The 18,860-nt window shown below is 34.7% G+C and overlaps 1 protein-coding gene across 2 annotated transcripts in view; it reads right to left on the reverse strand.

Annotated features, from left to right (window-relative positions):
• The window catches only part of ITGAV (integrin subunit alpha V), an 86,875-nt gene that overhangs the window by 16,733 nt on the left and 51,282 nt on the right, over positions 1-18,860 (reverse strand). For both annotated transcript variants that reach the window (XM_067741269.1, XM_067741268.1), the window contains exons 12-18: positions 18,310-18,512; positions 13,565-13,756; positions 11,092-11,137; positions 9,398-9,505; positions 6,843-6,901; positions 5,147-5,301; positions 2,111-2,248 (exon numbers count right to left, since the gene is read on the reverse strand). In XM_067741269.1, coding sequence (XP_067597370.1) covers positions 2,111-2,248; positions 5,147-5,301; positions 6,843-6,901; positions 9,398-9,505; positions 11,092-11,137; positions 13,565-13,756; positions 18,310-18,512 — 901 coding nt within the window. The remainder of the gene's footprint in view (positions 1-2,110; positions 2,249-5,146; positions 5,302-6,842; positions 6,902-9,397; positions 9,506-11,091; positions 11,138-13,564; positions 13,757-18,309; positions 18,513-18,860) is intronic.

The following is an 18,860-nucleotide window of genomic DNA, read 5'->3' on the forward strand; positions in this document are numbered from 1 at the left end:
GCTTTTGAGCACTTGAAATGTATCTAACGCTACTGGGGAATTGAGTTTTATATTTCATTTAATATTAATTAATTTAAATTTAAAACTGATACTTGATTCTGCTACTGAAAAACTTTTAGTATGTTTAGAACAACTTGGCTATGTGAATCTACTTTTTCAATTATAAATTATATGAGTTCTAAATACAGAAAAAATATTTCTGATGAAGCTTTAGCATTTGAATTGAGATGTGTTGTAAGTATATAATACACTCTGGATTTTGAAGACCGTAAAAAACAGAACTTAAAAAATTTCACAGAAAATATGACTATTTGGAAATATGATTTTAAAGAAGTAATTAAGTTAAAATGACATCATTAGGGCGGGCCCTAATCCAATATGACTGGCGCTTTATAAGGAGATCAGGACATAGACACAGAGGGGAAATGATGTGAAGACACAGGGAGAAGGTGACCACCTACAAGCCAATGGGAGAGGCCTCAGAGGAAACCAACCCTGCAGACACCTTCATCTCAGACTTTAAGCCTCCAGAATTGTGAGAAAATAAATTTCTATTATTTAAGCCACCCATTCTGTAGTATTTTGTTATGGCAGTCCTAGTAAACTAATACAGATATATTATTAAAATTAATGTCACCAGTTTTCTATGTTTTTTTTAACGTTACTGACCAGTATATTTAAAATTACAAATGTGGCTAACATTATATTTCTAACAGACAGCAGTACTTCGTAGAGAGAGTACAGTAAAAAAGTTTGTAATATGACCAGTGAAATAAAGGGCCATTTTAGAGAGAAGTAAATAAGAATGATGGGATAGGTAATTAACATCGAAATGAGAGTACATAATAAAGGTAAATATACAGAAAAAAAGATGCCTAAGAGTAGGTAATGTCGGTGCTGAAACAAATGTAGAACACAAAGGAAACAAAGATTCAAATAATGAAGAAAGTGGGGTGGGGACAGGGAAGAAAACCAAATATTACTGAAGTTATTATTCCCTCAAAGTGGTTTCAAAAGTTAACCAATTTGATTAGCTGGCTTTAAACTGTATTGGTATTAAAGAGATTGGTGATCTCAGTAAACTAAACAAAAGTAATGTTAACACTAATAAACAGTTTCCAAAAAATTATAAAGAGAAAATAATCATAACTCCTATAACAAAACACATAATGTAAAAGGACAAGCAATGATTAACTTTTCTAAAAAATGTAAAATTGAATGACAGACTCTAAGAGGCTCAGCTGTTCATTATTAAATTATTAATCAACATAATATTGTATATTCCCTAAAAATAAAAATTGTAAGAAATATGAACACAGAACTATGTTTTAAAGTTCTATATTAATGGGTAGTAGAAACTAGCATGTATACTATTCATGTGCAAAATGAAATATAAAATAAATTGTTAAAATATAAAAATTACAAAAGACTTTAAAAAATTTTAATTTGCCTTATGCTGCTGTCATGTATATACAGTCTTCTCAAATTACGAAAAAAAAATAGTTTATGAGCTCTTAACAAGTTAGACAAAGAAGTAACAACCTAAATTTAGGGTAAAGCATTCTATGAGAGCAGAAATATTAATCTAAAAATATGAATATGTAATAAAAGAGGAAAAAATAGTAAATACAATAACATTTGAATGTAAGGGTTTTACATAGGATTTTCTAAAAATATTTTAATATAGTCTTTATAAAATTTTATGTTGCTATATTTGGTTTTATGAAAAGAATGATTTATGTACTATATATGCATATATGTGTGTACATATACTATTTTTTACAATTAAAATATAAATCAAAGGTAATATAAATAAACTTGTTTAGCAAAATATAAAATACTATGTAAGTAAATTGGCATTTTGTTGTTTTCCTTGAATTATTTTACTGTTTTATGTGTATGAAATGTGACCCTGTCTTCCTCTGCATACCTCTAAGTTCTGAGTGGCTTTAAATGTCTTTGACCTGAAAATCCAGATTCCTTCTCCTGACTTCTCTGACTAAAACCCAACATTATAAAAGCAATCCCTTATGCTACTTAACAATATGAACTATAAGACTTTAAAGAGACAAAAGTATAAACTTAATGATATATTAATAAAGTACAGTACCTGTCGACTAATATTGGCAGGAGTGAATTGGTTAAGAATAGGCTGCAAGCCTGTCGCATCAGCAGCTGTTCTATAATCCAACCGATACTCCATAAAAATAGTAATTGGAGTGAGTTTGTCTCTAAATTCAGATTCATCCTAAAAATGGAAAAGCTCTGAATTAATGATGACATCAACCTATGACATCAAGCTATCTGGAGAAATCCATAAGTACACAATACAAAGCCAGCTGTATTCACTCACCCCTTGATCAAATTCTACAAAAACTCTTTGAAAAACTACACTTACATAAGAATAGAATATCCAAAAAGAAGATTATCATTATCCAGTGAGAACACTTAATCAACTTTGTTTTATAATGTAATACTTGATTCACACAAAAATATATGAGGTATGTTAATAAAATGAGCACTCAAATACACACCCAATATAAATAATAACTAGGACATAACCTATATTGCTAAAGCTACCCACATGCTCTTTTCTCTTTTCATCCCTTTGTCTTCCTTCCAGAGGTAACCATTCCCTTGTTTGCTTTCAGCAGTTTTACTCTAGTGTGTGTATCCTTGAACAATATGTTCTTCAGGTTGCTTTTCCTGTTTATTTTAAAATGAGACCATACGTATTCTTCTGTCATTTGCTCTCTGTTCAACACTTTTTAAGATTCATTCATGCTGTTACATGTAGCGAGGTTAATTTTTACTGTTGAGTAATACTTATCATATAATAATTTATTTACAATTTATTTATCAATTCTTCTGTCAAAGGTTACTTGGACTGCTTTGGGTTTTTGGTTTGTTTCTGCTATTACAAAAAAAAATGTTGTAATGTATTGTTCTACATAGTGGCAAGGAGATTTGTCAGCTCTGTAAGATACAATATTATTTTCCAAATTCTTCATATTGGCAACTTACACTGCCACGAGCAATGTGTAAGAATTCTGATTAACTCACATCTTGACCAAGCAATAGGTACTGGCAGACTTTGAGTGTAAAATGGTATTTCTTCATAATTGTAACGAGGTATTTGTCTTGTTTGCTCACATCATGAATAGTTATTTAATTTCATAAAAAACCTTTCCCTGCACTTAAGTAAGATGGCCATGTTTTCAGTCTATTCATGTGTAAAGTTACATTTCTATACTTTCAATGTTAACCCAACCTAGGATACATCCAAGTTGGTCTGTTTTTTAATCTTTTTTTATAAACTTCTAGGATTTAGTTTGCTTATATCTGGTTAGTAACTTTACATCTATGTCTTTGTATAACACTGTCGTGAATTCTCCTTGCTTATACTAGCCTCGGTCAGTCTGGGTATCAGTTACACTGCCTTCACAGAATAAGCTGGAAATATATTTTATTTTTCTATTCTAAGAGTTTAACATTGGAATGTCTCATTCTTGACAGTTTGTTAGACATTGCCTATAAAACCATCTAGGTCTTGTGATTCCTTTGTGTAAAGATTTTTAACTGCCAGTTCAATTTTTTTTAATGGCTTATATGGTTAAATGAATTGTTCGGGTTCTTCAAATGACAGCTGTGTTGTGTTTTTCTAAGAATGTCTGCTTTCTCTCAGTTTTTCTATGTCTTAGCAGAAGGTTATTCATAATATTTTATTAATTCCTCCATTATCTATAGGTACATCCTTTTTCAATTCCTATTTTTGTAGAGGCTTTTGGGGGTTTGTTTTTCCTTCATCTTTTTCTCAATCTTTCATTTAAATTAAATATCATTTAAAGCTATACATTTACCTTTACATTCTGCTTCTGGGATATCCTACACATTTTGATATGTAGTATTTTCATTATAATTTACTTCTAAGTAAATTCCTACTATGATCTCTTTTTTGATCCATAAGTTACTTAAAAATCACAATTCCTAATTCCCAATTTATCTTTGCTATTGATTTCTAAAGATTGCACTGTAATCAAATAGCATATTTTCCATGATTCCAATTGTTTCATATCTGTTCAGACTTCCTTTATATGTATATATGGGGAAATTTTATATTCTCTAATTGTTGGATGTCAAGTTCTATATAGGTATATAGGTCTACTAAATCGAGCTTGTTAATTATGTTGAGTCTTCTAAATCTTTACTGATGTTTTTGTCTTTTTTTTGGGCCATACCATGGGGCATGCAGGATCTTAGTTCCCCAACCAGGGATCGAACCTGCGCTCCATGCAGTGGAAGCATGAAATGTTAACCACTGGACCACCAGAGAAGTCCTGATGTTTTTGTCTTTTAAAAAAAATTTCATCCTTTATTTCATTAAACATTTTATACACACTTATATTTTGTAACTGATAATTCTAACATCTCAAGCTTTTGCAGGACTAAGATTTATTTGCTGTGTCTTCTAATGGCTTATTTCCTGGTGTGTTTAGTACTTTTTTTAGAAATGAATTCCTATTTGATTGAACTTAACCTATGGGACCCATACTAGATTGCTCCAGTGAGACCTTGTATTTACTCTTGCAGAAGTCAGGGCGCATCTTTGTTTTGGGAACACTTTAGCCTTGTGGAAGACTCTGGACCTAATGCAGGAGGCTCAGGTCAGACCCCTGGTTTGCAGAAGGCCCCAGGCGAGCCTGAACCCCTGTGCTGGTGTCTGCAAGTACAGCTCACCCTCCGCCCAGGCTCCATCCCTCCCTCCCTAGCCATCCTGGCTCACACACTTGCTTACAACTCGTAAGTCAGGTTTAGCCAATGTAGTTTTTTCATTGATTGCTTATGGTGGGGGGCGGGGGGGGGGTGGATTTCTTTTACTGTCTTGAGAGTCCAGCAATATTTATGAAATATGTTTGTCATAATTTATTCAGTAGCATTGTTGTGGAAAGGCCACATGCAATATCCAGTCTGACAAGCGTAGAAGTCCATTACTCAAGTTTGACTCTTTAAAAAGCCCAATTTCCTCAAATGCATTTTTCTGTCTTCTTTTTGATTTACTACCAAAAAAATTTACAGAAAGTGAAAATCATTTAGATGAAAAGAAAAAATAATAAGTAGAAAGAAGAGATAATGGATAATCTCTTACCCGCAGATATGCTATTAGTTCTTCACATTGCATCTGTCCCCCCCTTGAGATGGTCATGTTCTTGGAGTGACCCGGGGACCTGTTATGGAGAAATAGTGCTCGTCGAATTGCTCCTTTTTGCTTGAGTTTATCCAAAAGAAGCTCCACCTGGAAGTCTATACAAACCAAAGGATTTATAACCAACATAATCTTTATGGACACCTATCTGTCCTAAATATCTCAAGTTTTCATTTAAACAGAGATATTTATCCCTTAAGAAGTAATCTGCTTCTAACTCATTAAAAATGTCTATACACTGCAATGAGATGACAACATATTAATTCTGAATAAATATTTAATAATTAAATAACTGATCCAACTATCCCCAAATTAATGTCATCTATTAAATTGAGACAATAGATAATGACGGTAATAAAACAACTATCAGATAGAGGGGAAATTTTTTCTTTTAATTTAAGCTGAGAGGAGGAAGTTCAGAAATAAAATATATGAATTAAGACTTTTATCACTAATGCAGGTAGCAGGACTCTTGCTGACTGTGATTAAGAAATGTTTACTAATATGCACCCATACCCCATACCATTACATTCACCATTATGATGAATGAGCAGTTTGCATCACTTGCAACTCCTACTTCTAATGAAGCTATTGTATCAAACTATCAGGTAAATATGTCCCTCGTGAAGCAAATAACCAAATATGGCTGACTGGGTCAAGAATCATCTTAAAATGAATGTGCAGCCAGTGAACAGTCTGAAGCACAGTTGCTAGACTACTGCCTTCTAAAATCAGTTCTTCTTTAAATAGTTTCTTCAAAGGAGATGAGAGTGCAGATCTTTAAAACCACAAGTCTCTTTCTAAGTTTCTCTAAATGCTGATCTTCATGTCAAATCTGAGTGAAAAGCCAGGGTCATTTTGCTTCTTGTTCTGTTCCACCCACCCTGTGAGAAATAGCAAGCTCCTGCTTCTGGCCTCTTGAAATTGCCATTTTGCCTGTGCAAAATACTCCTCCAGACATCGCTTAGCTCTTTCATTTCCTTCAGGTCTTTACTGAAAAGTTACCTTCCAGAGAGACCTGTTCTTGCTACTCTATGTGAACTTTCACGCGCAAACACACCCCCAAGAGACTCAGTCCTCTATCCAGAGCTTTACTGTTATTCCTTAGCACATATACCGACAAATCTCCACAACAGTTACTTAACTCTCCTACCTTGCTCTCAGAATCACATAAACCATTTTTTGGACCGGAAGAGTCAAGTTAGAATTTGCTGTGTGGGCTAAATTTAGTGGTCTAACTTTTTTTCCTTCTCTCTGTTTCTAAACCACCTCTACTCTGGAGATGACTGGGGCTTCTCTAAGACAAAGTATAAACTTTTCAGTAGGTCACTGACTTATAAACAATGATACTTATTTCTCCTAGAGTTCACTTGTCTCATAATGATAACTGTTTAACATTGTGAAGGCCATATTTACCACTAACTGTTCACAATGTCAATAAATGTATTATTTCTGAATTGGCTTAAGAGTTGCCAAACAAAATAATTATGTTGCAATATTAAATGTCTTTAAGCATAAACATTCAAATGAAAAAGCAATAACAACTATTTGAATAGCTATTCAAATGTCCTAAAACATTTTTTAAGTGCTATGTATGCAGCATCATTAAAATAATATAATTTTTCCATAGAACACTTACTAAGTTTCGTGGGAAGTGCTCCTTTGCCATCTGCCTTTAAGCAGAACCTGACATTAAAACTGTAGAAAAATAAAAAATAAATACAAATCCCATAATCCAGGTTAGACATTTTTCCCATTTATATAGCATTACTTATTTGTTTATTTATTTATCTTGGAATTGGAATTACAATTCAAACTTTAAAATACCAAAAAGTCACAATGCCTACAATTAATTTTTATAAAAAGACAGTAAAAGAGATTATCTATGCCTCTCTTATTCTCTTATTTATTATTTGAAAAACTCACTATAGGTGACATAATCTGATATTACCATGTAACAGTTTCCCCCTTTCCCCCCAAAATACACAAAGTAGATGAAATTATAGTATATTGCTTAAAAAATTAAATATTTACACTATGCCAGTTTAGGATACCTAATACCCTCTCATTCTTCATAATAATCTATTAGATAAGCTATCATCCCTATATTACAGATTGAAAACTGAGGCTTGGATGTTATTAATTTTCCCATTTTCATGGAACACATATTGAACAGAATTAGAATACAAACTCTAGTCTGTACGATTCTAAAACTTTTGTCGTTGTTACACTTTTGTTACACTGATAATATTTATTTTTTGTTGTTGTTGTTATACTTTTGTTACACTGATAATATTTACTTAGCTAGACATTTTTTTATTATGACCCAAATCTCACATTTCTTTGTTTTTAAATCTCATATTTCTAATACTTAATTCACATTGTGAAGCCTTATATCTTTATGTCTTAATGTTATTTTTAAAACATGAAGCTATACAGAACAATCTAATTCATCCTTCAGTAATTTAGGCATGTTTCCTTTCATGGAAAGGAATGAGACAAAAAGAAGAGAGAAAGAAAAGAATTTCCTAACCTCCTGTCAAGCTTATAGAATCTGTTGATAAATTTAAATGAGGGAAATGACAGTCCAGATTTAAAATAAATGTCTCACTTATGAAAAAGCCCCATAAAGCTCCCTTTAATTAGCAAGCTCCTCTAGAACAGTATTTTCACAATTTATTACTAGGTTATGACATCAGTTTAATGGGTGTGTCCAGCATCTTAAAAAAATGAATATGTAAAATTGAGTTAAGTATCAAGGGTGAGATTTCATGAAACTAATTACATGCATGTGTTTACTGGATTATGATGTAAAATGTATTTCATCCTACACGTCATATTCGAAAACATATGAAAGCTACTGGTCTAGTTAGTGTATTCGAAGCCTTCACCTTGTTGCCATAATCATAAGCACATCATCAGCCATGTGCAGCAACTTCACCAGGACACAAAGGGTGAGCGAAGGGATGGAAGTCAGTAAAACTTACAAAATCTTGAGAACAACTTCACTGCCAGTCAATGAAAATGAAGACTAAATATTACTGAATTTTTAATGCAATCCAATGAAAGAAATAAAAATTTTATTATATACATGTTTATTTAATATATTTTATTATAAACAAAATTTTGAAAAATGATTTTAATAACAATAATACATAATTCAAAAACAAAATCAGAAAAAATATCTTTTCTTTTTTTTTTTTAAATATCTTTTCATTAGCTCTTCTGAAGGAAAATTTTCCCAGCTTCCAATCATTTTACCCTTCTTCTGTAAGTTCTCTCTGATTTTTCTATGTGAGCAAGGAACATGAAGTGAACAGTGTTTCCCAAAGTGGAGTACTCATGGTGAGGTTTTTTTTTTTTCCTTTGGCCGTGCCATGCGGCTTGCGGGATCTTAGTTCCCCGAGCAGGGATTGAACCAGGGCCCGTGGCAGTGAAAGTGCAGAGTCCTAACCACTGGACCACCAGGGAATTCCCCATGGTGAGTTTATATATGGGTCAAGACTTTTCATTATTAATTTTATGTTTATTTTGACATGTATGAGAAAGACACTGGTTTCTCTATTTTATTTTAATATGTTTTAAAGTAAATCATGAGTCAGTTTAAAGAAAAAAGCCTTAAGAAAATTATAAATACAGGCAGAATGAAAACATAGCAAAAAAATCATACAACATAGAGAAAAGTAACATACAAATAATGGAAACTTAAGAAATACTGGACTAGAGAAGAATTCAGACATGAAGCTTACAAAAATATATTTTTCTTTAGAAACTAGTAAAAGAACAAATAGAAGACCAATACATTAAAACAAACTATTTTTTTCGTACAGCTAGTCACAGATATTAAATCTGAAAAAGATCATTAGTTTTTAAAAATTAAAATGAAAATGTTCACAGGCTTGTTTAGCATTAAATATGAGTTCTGAAATCTTATTGGCTTTATTTTTTAATATATTCACTGAGATGCATAATTTTTTAAAATTAGTTTTCTACTAGTTTATAGCATATTTCTAGAGCCTTCTACATATCTTCTTTGGAACAATATTTCTATAATTCAATCTATGACAAGAAAATAGAGTGTACCCATAGAAACTGCTTTAGCAATATTTCAGCCTCCCCCTCCATTTTCAATTGTTTTTATAATGACTGAACCAATAATCACAATAATAACTATTACTAAACAAACATCCTTACCAGGAAACTTTGAGATCTGTCCCAGGCAGTGGGCAGGTTTTATTGTCTTGATTTAAAATGCTAGGATACACTTCAAGGCCAGCGTTTACAGTGATAACTGGTCTGGCCCTGGTTTAAAAGAAAAGAAAAGAAAAAAAAAGTTATTTAAAATGTTAGATTGATCTAAGCATTTCAGGTTCACATTCATTGCATATACAGTGTGATGTTCACTAAAGCAGTGTTTATAATAGCAAAAAGAATGGAAACAGCCTAAACTTAGCATGACGAAATATTCCAGTTTGCCTAGGACTGTCTTTATCAGTGAAAGTCCCATGACCTGGTAAATCCCCCTCAGTTCCAGGCAAAGCAGGACCACTAGTCACAACCTATCTGAATGCAGCCCATTAAAGCAAGATGGTTAAACAAGTTGTGGGATATCTACCTAATGCAGTGCAATACAGTGGGGGAAATGAGTGCTGTAAAGCCATCTGTGCTAATATGGGATGATAATAGCCAAGACATAATGAGAGGAAAAAAACACCATGTACAAAGGATGCATACACACACACACACACACACATAATTTTTTAATGCTCAGAATACTTCTGATAGGATATACTAATAAAACTAGTAACTGGTGTGAGAGGAAGTATATTTCTCTTATTGTATGCCCTTTTTACATTGCTTGAATTTTTACCACATGTATGTATTACTTTGTTAATAGCAATTTAAAAAACTGAAACAATAAATTAAAATACAGTTTCCAAAGTTCAGATGCACAGGTTTACGCTCTGTACAAAAATACAGCAGCCTCAAGGCAGTGTATCTGTCTCAATCATGATAAATCCTGGAATCTGTACAGACACAAGCTGCCCCGAGAAGCACAATCAAGTTGACCCATCACAACCTCCACTACACAGTACCAGTGTTAGTTTTCCTGCCATGTATAAGCACAGTCCATAGAGGAGTAAACATCTTAATCTACTTGGGAGGCTAGTTGATATTGTAAGGCACGAGGAATTGATGAAATTCAGAGAAATACTGGGAATATGTATGAAGCTGGGAAATGGAGATATGTGGATTTATACATATTGCTCTAATAAAAATATTCATTTGGGGAATCATTACATACTGCCCTTGTGGTCACAGAATGCTATGGCACAAACACCAAGTTAAGTTCTTGTCTCTTAGAGGAAAATGTAAACTCCTCTAATTTTAAACTCATATAATCTAAAACACAGGAGAACACCTTTGAACATAATTTAAAGAACAAAAAGGGAAAATTCTGAATGCTTTCCTAAATAAAAAAATCTAGGGCTTCCCTGGTGGCACAAGTGGTTGAGAGTCCGTCTGCCGATGCAGGGGACACGGGTTCGTGCCCCGGTACGGGAAGATCCCACATGCCATGGAGCAGCTAGGCCCGTGAGCCATGGCTGCTGAGCCTGCGCGTCTGGAGCCTGTGCTCCGCAACGGGAGAGGCCACAACAGTGAGAGGCCCGTGTACCACCAAAAAAAAAAAAAAAAATCTATAGCTTTCTCTACTTTGGGATCTCCTTGTATCATTACTACTTGCCTGAAGCAAATCTTAAATAGAAAGAATAAATTTTATCATTACTTCAAGAAAATTAAACTGAAATTCAAACACTGGTGCTTAACTATAAAACTTTCATATAATTCATAATATTCCTATATTACCAGATAATGGAAATGCTTACCTGTATAACACAGCTCTATCTACACCAAAAGCTCCTACAATTAAGTCTTAAAAGAGAGCAGAAAAATATGTTAATAATGATTTTTTTTAATTCACATATCATTCCATAAAGCTCTCAATGCATATAATAAAGATACAGACATAGTCTCAAAACTATTCTTCATTAAGTGGTTGTAAGACAACATCTAAAAGGCTAAAATGTATATGAAAACTTAAAATATGCTATCATCAATGGCAAACACTCATCATAAAACTAATTTTTTCATCCATCCAGGTAGACAAGAATCTTTTTAATGGATACGTAGTAAAATTCAGCAACAATAAGGAAGTGTATACCACGCAAACACACACACATCCCCAAAGGAAAAAGCTTTATAGATGCCTGTGGATTTTACAATTTCATTGTAAAATTTCTCTTTTTCATTTACTTATTTTGTTTCAAAAACAAAACAAAACCAAAAAAGCACAATACATATACACTTGATCCTTGAACAACATAGATCTGAACTGCGCGGGTCTAGAACTGTGCAGGTCTACTTATAAGTGGACTTTTTTTCCACTGAAAAAAGTCCACTTTTTGTTCCACATACTATAGCACTACACAACCTAAGGTTGGCTGAATCCGCAGAGGTGGAACTGTGGATACAGAGGGCCGAGTGTACAGTTAGTTATATGTGGATTTTTGACTGTGCAGAAGGTTGGCACCCCTAACACTCACGTTGTTCAAGGGTCAACTGTACTTAGAATGCTTAGAATGACAGCAGATAGCATCCAAATCAAAAAGAATAGAATGCATTAGTTTTTATATGTAGCTGGTACCACTGGTTCACAATTAGGAAAAAATGAAATCAGAACTCTCTCTCAGTATACCCAAGCTAAATTTGACGAAGCCCTTTCTAAGCAGAAAAGTACATGAGAAACCATAAAGACAGGTACAATGGATTACATAAAAATTAAGAATTTCTTTATGCCCCCCAAGAAAACATGACAAAACTGAGAAATATATGTAAGAGTTAAGGAGTTAAAACCCTCGATATTTAAGGAACAGCCACAAGTTTAAAAAAAATGAGTGAAAGAAAAGAAAAACAACATTCCAATAGAAATGGAGAAAAAAAGATGTAGAAAGGAAATTCACAAAAGTAAATATATATATGCAAGCAAACAAAAATGCTTATTACCCTCACTAATAATCCAAAACTGTAGATTAAAACAAAATAACATTTTCCACCTATCATATAAAGTTATTTTAAAAAGAAATAAAAGATGACCACCAGTGTGGGCAGAAATGTGGGAAAATAACTCACTTACTGCTGGTAAGTGCTTTAAAAAGTTGCAAAACCTTCTTTAGAGGGATTAGGATTGTAATTTGACAAGGTGTATCAACAGCCTTAAAAAAAAAAGTGCCTAATCTCTGACATAGCAATTCTAGAATTTTGTCCTAAGGAAATAATCAGAGGAATGCACCGGAATTATATATAAGGATACAAATGCCCCAAAATAAAGTTAAATAAGATATGATACAAATATTTGATAGAATGGAAAACATAAATTCATGCTTCAGAAGAATAATAACATGGGGAAATATCTAATACTTTAAGTGAATAAAATATGCTAATAACAGTGCATAATTGTATTTTGTTAAAAAAATTGTGTGAATGCACTGGAAAAAAGAAAGCATATTGAATGATATGCTTTGCTATATTCTCTAAAAGTTCTATAATAAATATATTACATTTATAACAAAAAATTCTTGAAATAACAGTAACATAGATGAGAATCAACTTCATGTCCTGTTTCTAAAAGCACTTCAACATATTATATATTGAGCTCATTAACTGTTTGAACAGCAAAGTAATTAAATTTTCCACATTATATTTCACTTAAAGAGTATATCCGTTATGATCCTAGATCCATTAAAATATTCCAAAGTATATAAGAGCCAGAAAAAGGCCTCACTTCTTGTACCGGCACAAACCAGTGGGCAAGCTTGGGCAAATTACCTTTCTCAGTCCTTTTTCTCATCCAGAAAATGACATAATAATGAGCTGAGCTACCTCATATTCCTCACCAGCCTTATTGTGAGAATTTACTGAGATAATATATTTCATAAAAATCACGATGATTAGTCAAGTCCATAAAACTGCTAGACCATTAAAAACAAAAAGAGATGGCTGACATTTGAAAACTTAGACTAAGCTTTTGTTTATAGCTTCCACATTCTGACATTTCATTACAGACTTCAAGACAATAAAAGAAGTACGTGCTTTATATTGGAAGCTCCCAGGAAACAGCTGTCTGTGCTTTGTATGCCCTCAGTAACGAGAACAGTGCCTTGAGCAACAGCAAGGGCTTGAACAGTAGTTGAAATACTGAATTTAAATGATTTATAACAGAAATCAAGAGAGCAGTAACTAATACTACTTGCTATTAGGACCGAAAAATCTAAGATGCTCTTTGTATTTCTAGGAAAGCACCTGGATATCCATTCTTGTCTATATCCGTGGCTCCTTTCATTGAATAGCCGAAGCTTGGTGGCATGCTCCGAGCAGCCCACTTCCCTTCAAGGATCTGAGATGGTATCGCATTCAAGCCTGTGGGTCTTCCATTGAAAATATAAACAATTCCTTTTTTATCTTCACCCCCATATGGAGCAGCAATTGCAATATCTGAGGGGGAAAAGGAAGAGGGGAAGAGGGAGGAGAGGGAAAAGAGGGAGGGGAGAAGGCGAGGAAGAAAGGAGGAAAGGAGAGTGGGAGGGAGGACGGCAAGGATGGAGAGAAGGAAGTCTTAGTACTCATCATTATTTCTGTGGAAAAGATCTTAACATCTTTAGAACCCATGTATCATGTTTATCGATTCAAAGTTCAGTAGGGTACTCTTTTTTTTTTTTTTAAACCAATGCCATAAAACCTTTATTTCCACTGGGATCGCATGTACAATTCTCTTCTCTTTCTGGGAAAGAACTTTTCCCATTCCCCATTCCAGGACACATCCTGGCCATTCTCTCCTCTCCCTTTGGCTGGGCTACCCCATGGGACCTAGGAGACTTCCTGCGGCCGGGAGTTGCACAGGAAGCAGAGGCAGCTGTGGTCCCACGGCACCCTCATGTGGTGATGTCCAAGATAACAACCTACTACTCAAAGTAGGAAGCCCTCGAAGAAGGAATGAGTCCTCTGGGCAGCCAGGCTCTCTACTTCAGGCAAAGCAGCCATGCGTGGTGGCAGTAGGGTACTCTTAATTCAAAAGCAACAACCAAATTCAAGGAGATTCAAGCAAAACTGTATGGAAATGACATTAATTTGGAGCCAGATATTCCAGGTCTGTCCGGGTTTGTCCAAGCTTAATTAATCACTTGGACAAATCGCTTAACCAGATATTCCGGGTCTGACCTTGGACAAATAGCTTAACCATTCTGGACCTCAAATGCCTCATCCTTAAAATAGAGGGGAAGGGACATGTAAAAAGATTCCTCTAAGGTTCATTCTAGCTCTTAAAATTCTAGTTAATTTAGTTGGGCATGGTTTTCAGGTTTTTTGAGAAGTCAACCTGACTCAGAAAGTTGAAAGTTATGATTTCATCTCTATCTTGCTCAACTTATACTGAAATGAAATAAACAATAAAAAGTTTGAAATGCTTTAAAAACAAAACAGTACACCAAATAGTCACTATGACCTTTCCTCACTCTAGAATATATTACAAATAACTATGCCCACTTCCCTCTATCTTTGCTGGTCCCACCCTGGACAAGCCATTCTCATTCTTTGCCTGGATCCCTAAAGCAGCCTAAGTGGCCTCCTACTTCTACTCTTGCCCCTATAATCCATTCTCTTCAAAACTGCCAAATGTTAATATCATGTTATCTTCCTTCTTAAAATCCTTATTTCCCAAAGCATTTACGTGTTACCTGGTTTGTCCATTCATCACCCCACTCCCAACCCCAAGTCTACCCTCACTCACTCTTCCTACCAATCCCGGCCCTTTTCTCTGTTTCTTAAACTCAGCAAGCTAGTCCCCATCTCTGGATTTATACTTGCTGTTCCCTCTGCCTTAACAGTTCTTGCTCCAGAGCTTTTCAAGCTTTGCTCCTCCTGTTTGTCCAAATCACAGTTCAAATGTCATCTTGTCAGAGAGGCTGGCCATGCTATGGAGCAATGCACTCTCCCCTCTCCATCTAGAGGATGGAATACCTTGCCTTTTTCTGTTTAAACCCACAGCCTTTATCACTATCCGAATTTCCCCTTTAAGTGTTTACTCTATGGCTCCTCCACAAAACATAAATTTCATGAGAGCAAGGATGTGTCCATCTTGCCTATGATAGCCCCTATGTACCAGCCATTCCGAACTGACTCTATTTACTTAATATACCTGAAATGTTTTCAGCCCCCTCAATGCTGCAATCCCTGAGACATCAAAGACACCTTGGTCACTCGTCTTTTCTTTAAGACCATCATGCCCAAGAATATCTCAAACACTGTGATGACTACATTCCAGTGTTTACTTGTTCACATTAAACTTGCTCCTACTGATGCTAAATTCCTTAAGGACATGGATGGGCTCTAATTTATCCTCTCATTTTTAGCAGTTAGAACAGTGCTTGGCCTGCAGTAAGCACCAACTAAGAATTTGTTACCCTTAAATAAAAAGTAGTATTTAAATTATGTAAGAGTCCTTCCTTATCTTTTTCAAGTTTCAAAAGATAAATATAACTTCTAAATTGACACGTGCATTAAGAAAGTTTTAATTAAAATACAATTTTCCAACAGAATATGGCTCTACTGTTGAGAGATGGTTTTTAAAAATTCTCCTTACCTTTTCTAAACCTTTCATTATTTTGTACATTCTAATCATCTTTTCTCTTGGCTGGTATCTGTCTAGTCTGGAGAGCCCTACTTTTTCATGTCATCAGTCTCTTCCTTTGATCATTTTAGTTTCTCTTTTCTGTGTTTTTTCCCTCTGCCTTTCTGGAGAAGTATTGACAAAAACTCCACATAATTGTGGAACATAATTTTATTGTTTTGTTTTCGGCAACCCTCTTGATGATACCTAGGGTTTTTCCAGTGGGTGTAAGTGGAAAGGGAGGAAATCAGCAGCAAAGACATAACAAAGAGTCAATGTCATCAGGTCTGAACAAGGAAAAGATCCAGGTTACAACTAATCCTTCATTATATGTATATATAAACTATATATACATATAAACTACAAATACATATATATATACACATATAAACTATATAAATATAGTTACATAAATAACAGCTCAGATCATTTTCTCCTGAAGACACTGTCAGTCACAATCTACTCTTTGGGACAATAAGACCCCCAGGAGACACTTTGGGAGAATAAAATCATCCTCTATGGTATCTATCTCTAAAAGTAAAATCTCTTTGTAAAATCGTTGTAAACCTCGATATTTTTTAGCTGTCATTGCTTATAATTTTTGTGTTCACAGATAATACATTTTAATAGAAATAGGGAAAACAGGATGAGATGTTGTCTGGATCCTGATATTAAAGAAACATTCTTTAAAGTGTGTGGAATATCCTCAAGACAAGATGACAGCAAACACGTCCAGGCTCTACCAAAACACCTGGAGACAGGCCCAGCTATAGCAAAGAACTCAGGTGTGTTCAAGGTAGAACCTCGAATCTGGCCCTGTGTTTTCTAGGTAGTCTTTGTTATCAATAAGTAATGATTTGGTCTGTTCTATAGTATTCTTTTACAGTTCTATGTTGAACTTTATACCAGAATTCCATTTGATTTATGTTAAGTTCTCTTGGTGGTAAAAAATCTTTAAGACTATTTTAGGAAGCAAAATGTCCCCTTGAGTAGTTTTTCACTAACAATGAAAACTTCTAGGGTGAGAGATGACACTTCTAGTGTGACATAAAACTACCCACAAGGCAGGTGTGGGGTCTTGAGGCCAAACAAACATTTCCCTTTTCTACTACTAACTGGGAGATTTGAGAGTCATCTGCATTTTTGAAGCTTTCATCTTAATTTATAACTTTCTTTACATTTTCAGGGGCATATCCCTATATATTGTTGATTATATAAACAAACCAACAGTTCAATTCTTCATTTTGTGACCTCTAGAAAGGTTTTTAGCAGTATTCTTTTTTTAAAAAAAAAAAACTTGGTAATTTGTAATCTATATTTTACTCTATAGTAGATGCCAACTTTGATTTTTAAAGATATCTACAGCTATTAATTAAATTTTTAAATGGGACTATTATAAAACACTGAGCTTATACCTTTTTACTTGTCCCCATGAAGGGAGATATAACCTCCCTCAGAATATTCTGGACAGCTACAACAATAAAATATTAGTGGCAAATAATACCTTTGAGGGATGCATTAGGGTCAGCATTGCCTTGCCAATATGCCTGGGAGCATTTTTTACACTTGTATCCAAATGGACAGCAGAGGGCACTGCTGCTAAGCAGGACAGAGACACAGAAAAGCACCAGCTCACACTGGGCTCCCTGGGAATGCAAGCTCCTTTCTAAAATGAACCACTTTGATAAACTGGGAGATTGGGATTGACATATATACACTACTATATATATAACAGATAACTAATAAGGACCTACTATGTAGCACAGGGAACTCTACTCAATACTCTGTAATGACCTATACGGGATCTAAAAAAGAATGCATATATGTATAACTGATTCACTTTGCTGTACAGCAGAAATTAACACAACATTGTAAATCAACTATACTCCAATAAAAATCTTTTTTAAAATTAAGCACTCTAGGGCTTCCCTGGTGGCACAGTGGTTGAGAGTCCGCCTGCCGATGCAGGGGACACGGGTTCGTGCCCCGGTCCGGGAAGATCCCACATGCCGCGGAGCGGCTGGGCCTGTGAGCCATGGCCGCTGAGCCTGCGCATCCGGAGCCTGTGCTCCGCAACGGGAGAGGCCACAACAGTGAGAGGCCCGCGTACCGCAAGAAAACAAAACAAACAAACAAAAAATTAAGCACTCTAACGCTCTAATTTGAGGCTGCATGAATAATAACTCATGAGAATCAATTTTTGAAAATTTTGCTCTGATTTTTAAGGAAAACGAGCAACTTGTCATAGAACCTCGTGTGTCACTCAAATCCTTCTTTCCAGGAAGGAGGTTTGCTCAAGTGAACTTCTACGGGTGGGGTACAGGACTTTTCCAGGTGGACACAGAAAATCAGGACACACAGCTGTTATAAACTTTGACCTTACCATTGAAGCCGTCCTGGTCCAGATCTCCCAAAGGGGCTATGGCACTGCCGAACCTTGCAAAGACCTCAAACCCATTCAGTTTGGTTGTCTGGAAGTCTCCCGAAGCTCTTTGCAGAGACACTGAGACCTGCCCCACCTCCTGCAGTTTGCCATCGGAACCACGATCCATGAAGAGAGGCGCTCCAATAAATACGTCTGCGTAACTAAAAAACATAATCTTTTTCACCAAAAGCAAGATCAAATTCCATGTGACTATTAATAATCATTTTCTTTCTTATTAAAACTCACGTTTTCCTCTTTCTACAGCTCGTATAGCCACATTTGAAATGATCATTTCTAATTCAAGCCTTCCTTCAGCTCTTTTAAGAAACTATGAGTAATTCATAAAGTTACTTTATTCCTTCATATTATAAAAGCTATTGAAAGAAATTATTAACAACATAAAGGTTTTCTAGTATTTGTGATTAAGGTTGCTTCAAATTGGTTCCTTAAATAGAAAGATTAGCAGGAAGGGGACAGAGAAACAGAAGAAAAAATGTTTAGTTTTAGTA

This window comes from Pseudorca crassidens, chromosome 6 (genome assembly GCF_039906515.1).
Source record: "Pseudorca crassidens isolate mPseCra1 chromosome 6, mPseCra1.hap1, whole genome shotgun sequence".
NCBI lineage: Eukaryota > Metazoa > Chordata > Mammalia > Artiodactyla > Delphinidae > Pseudorca > Pseudorca crassidens.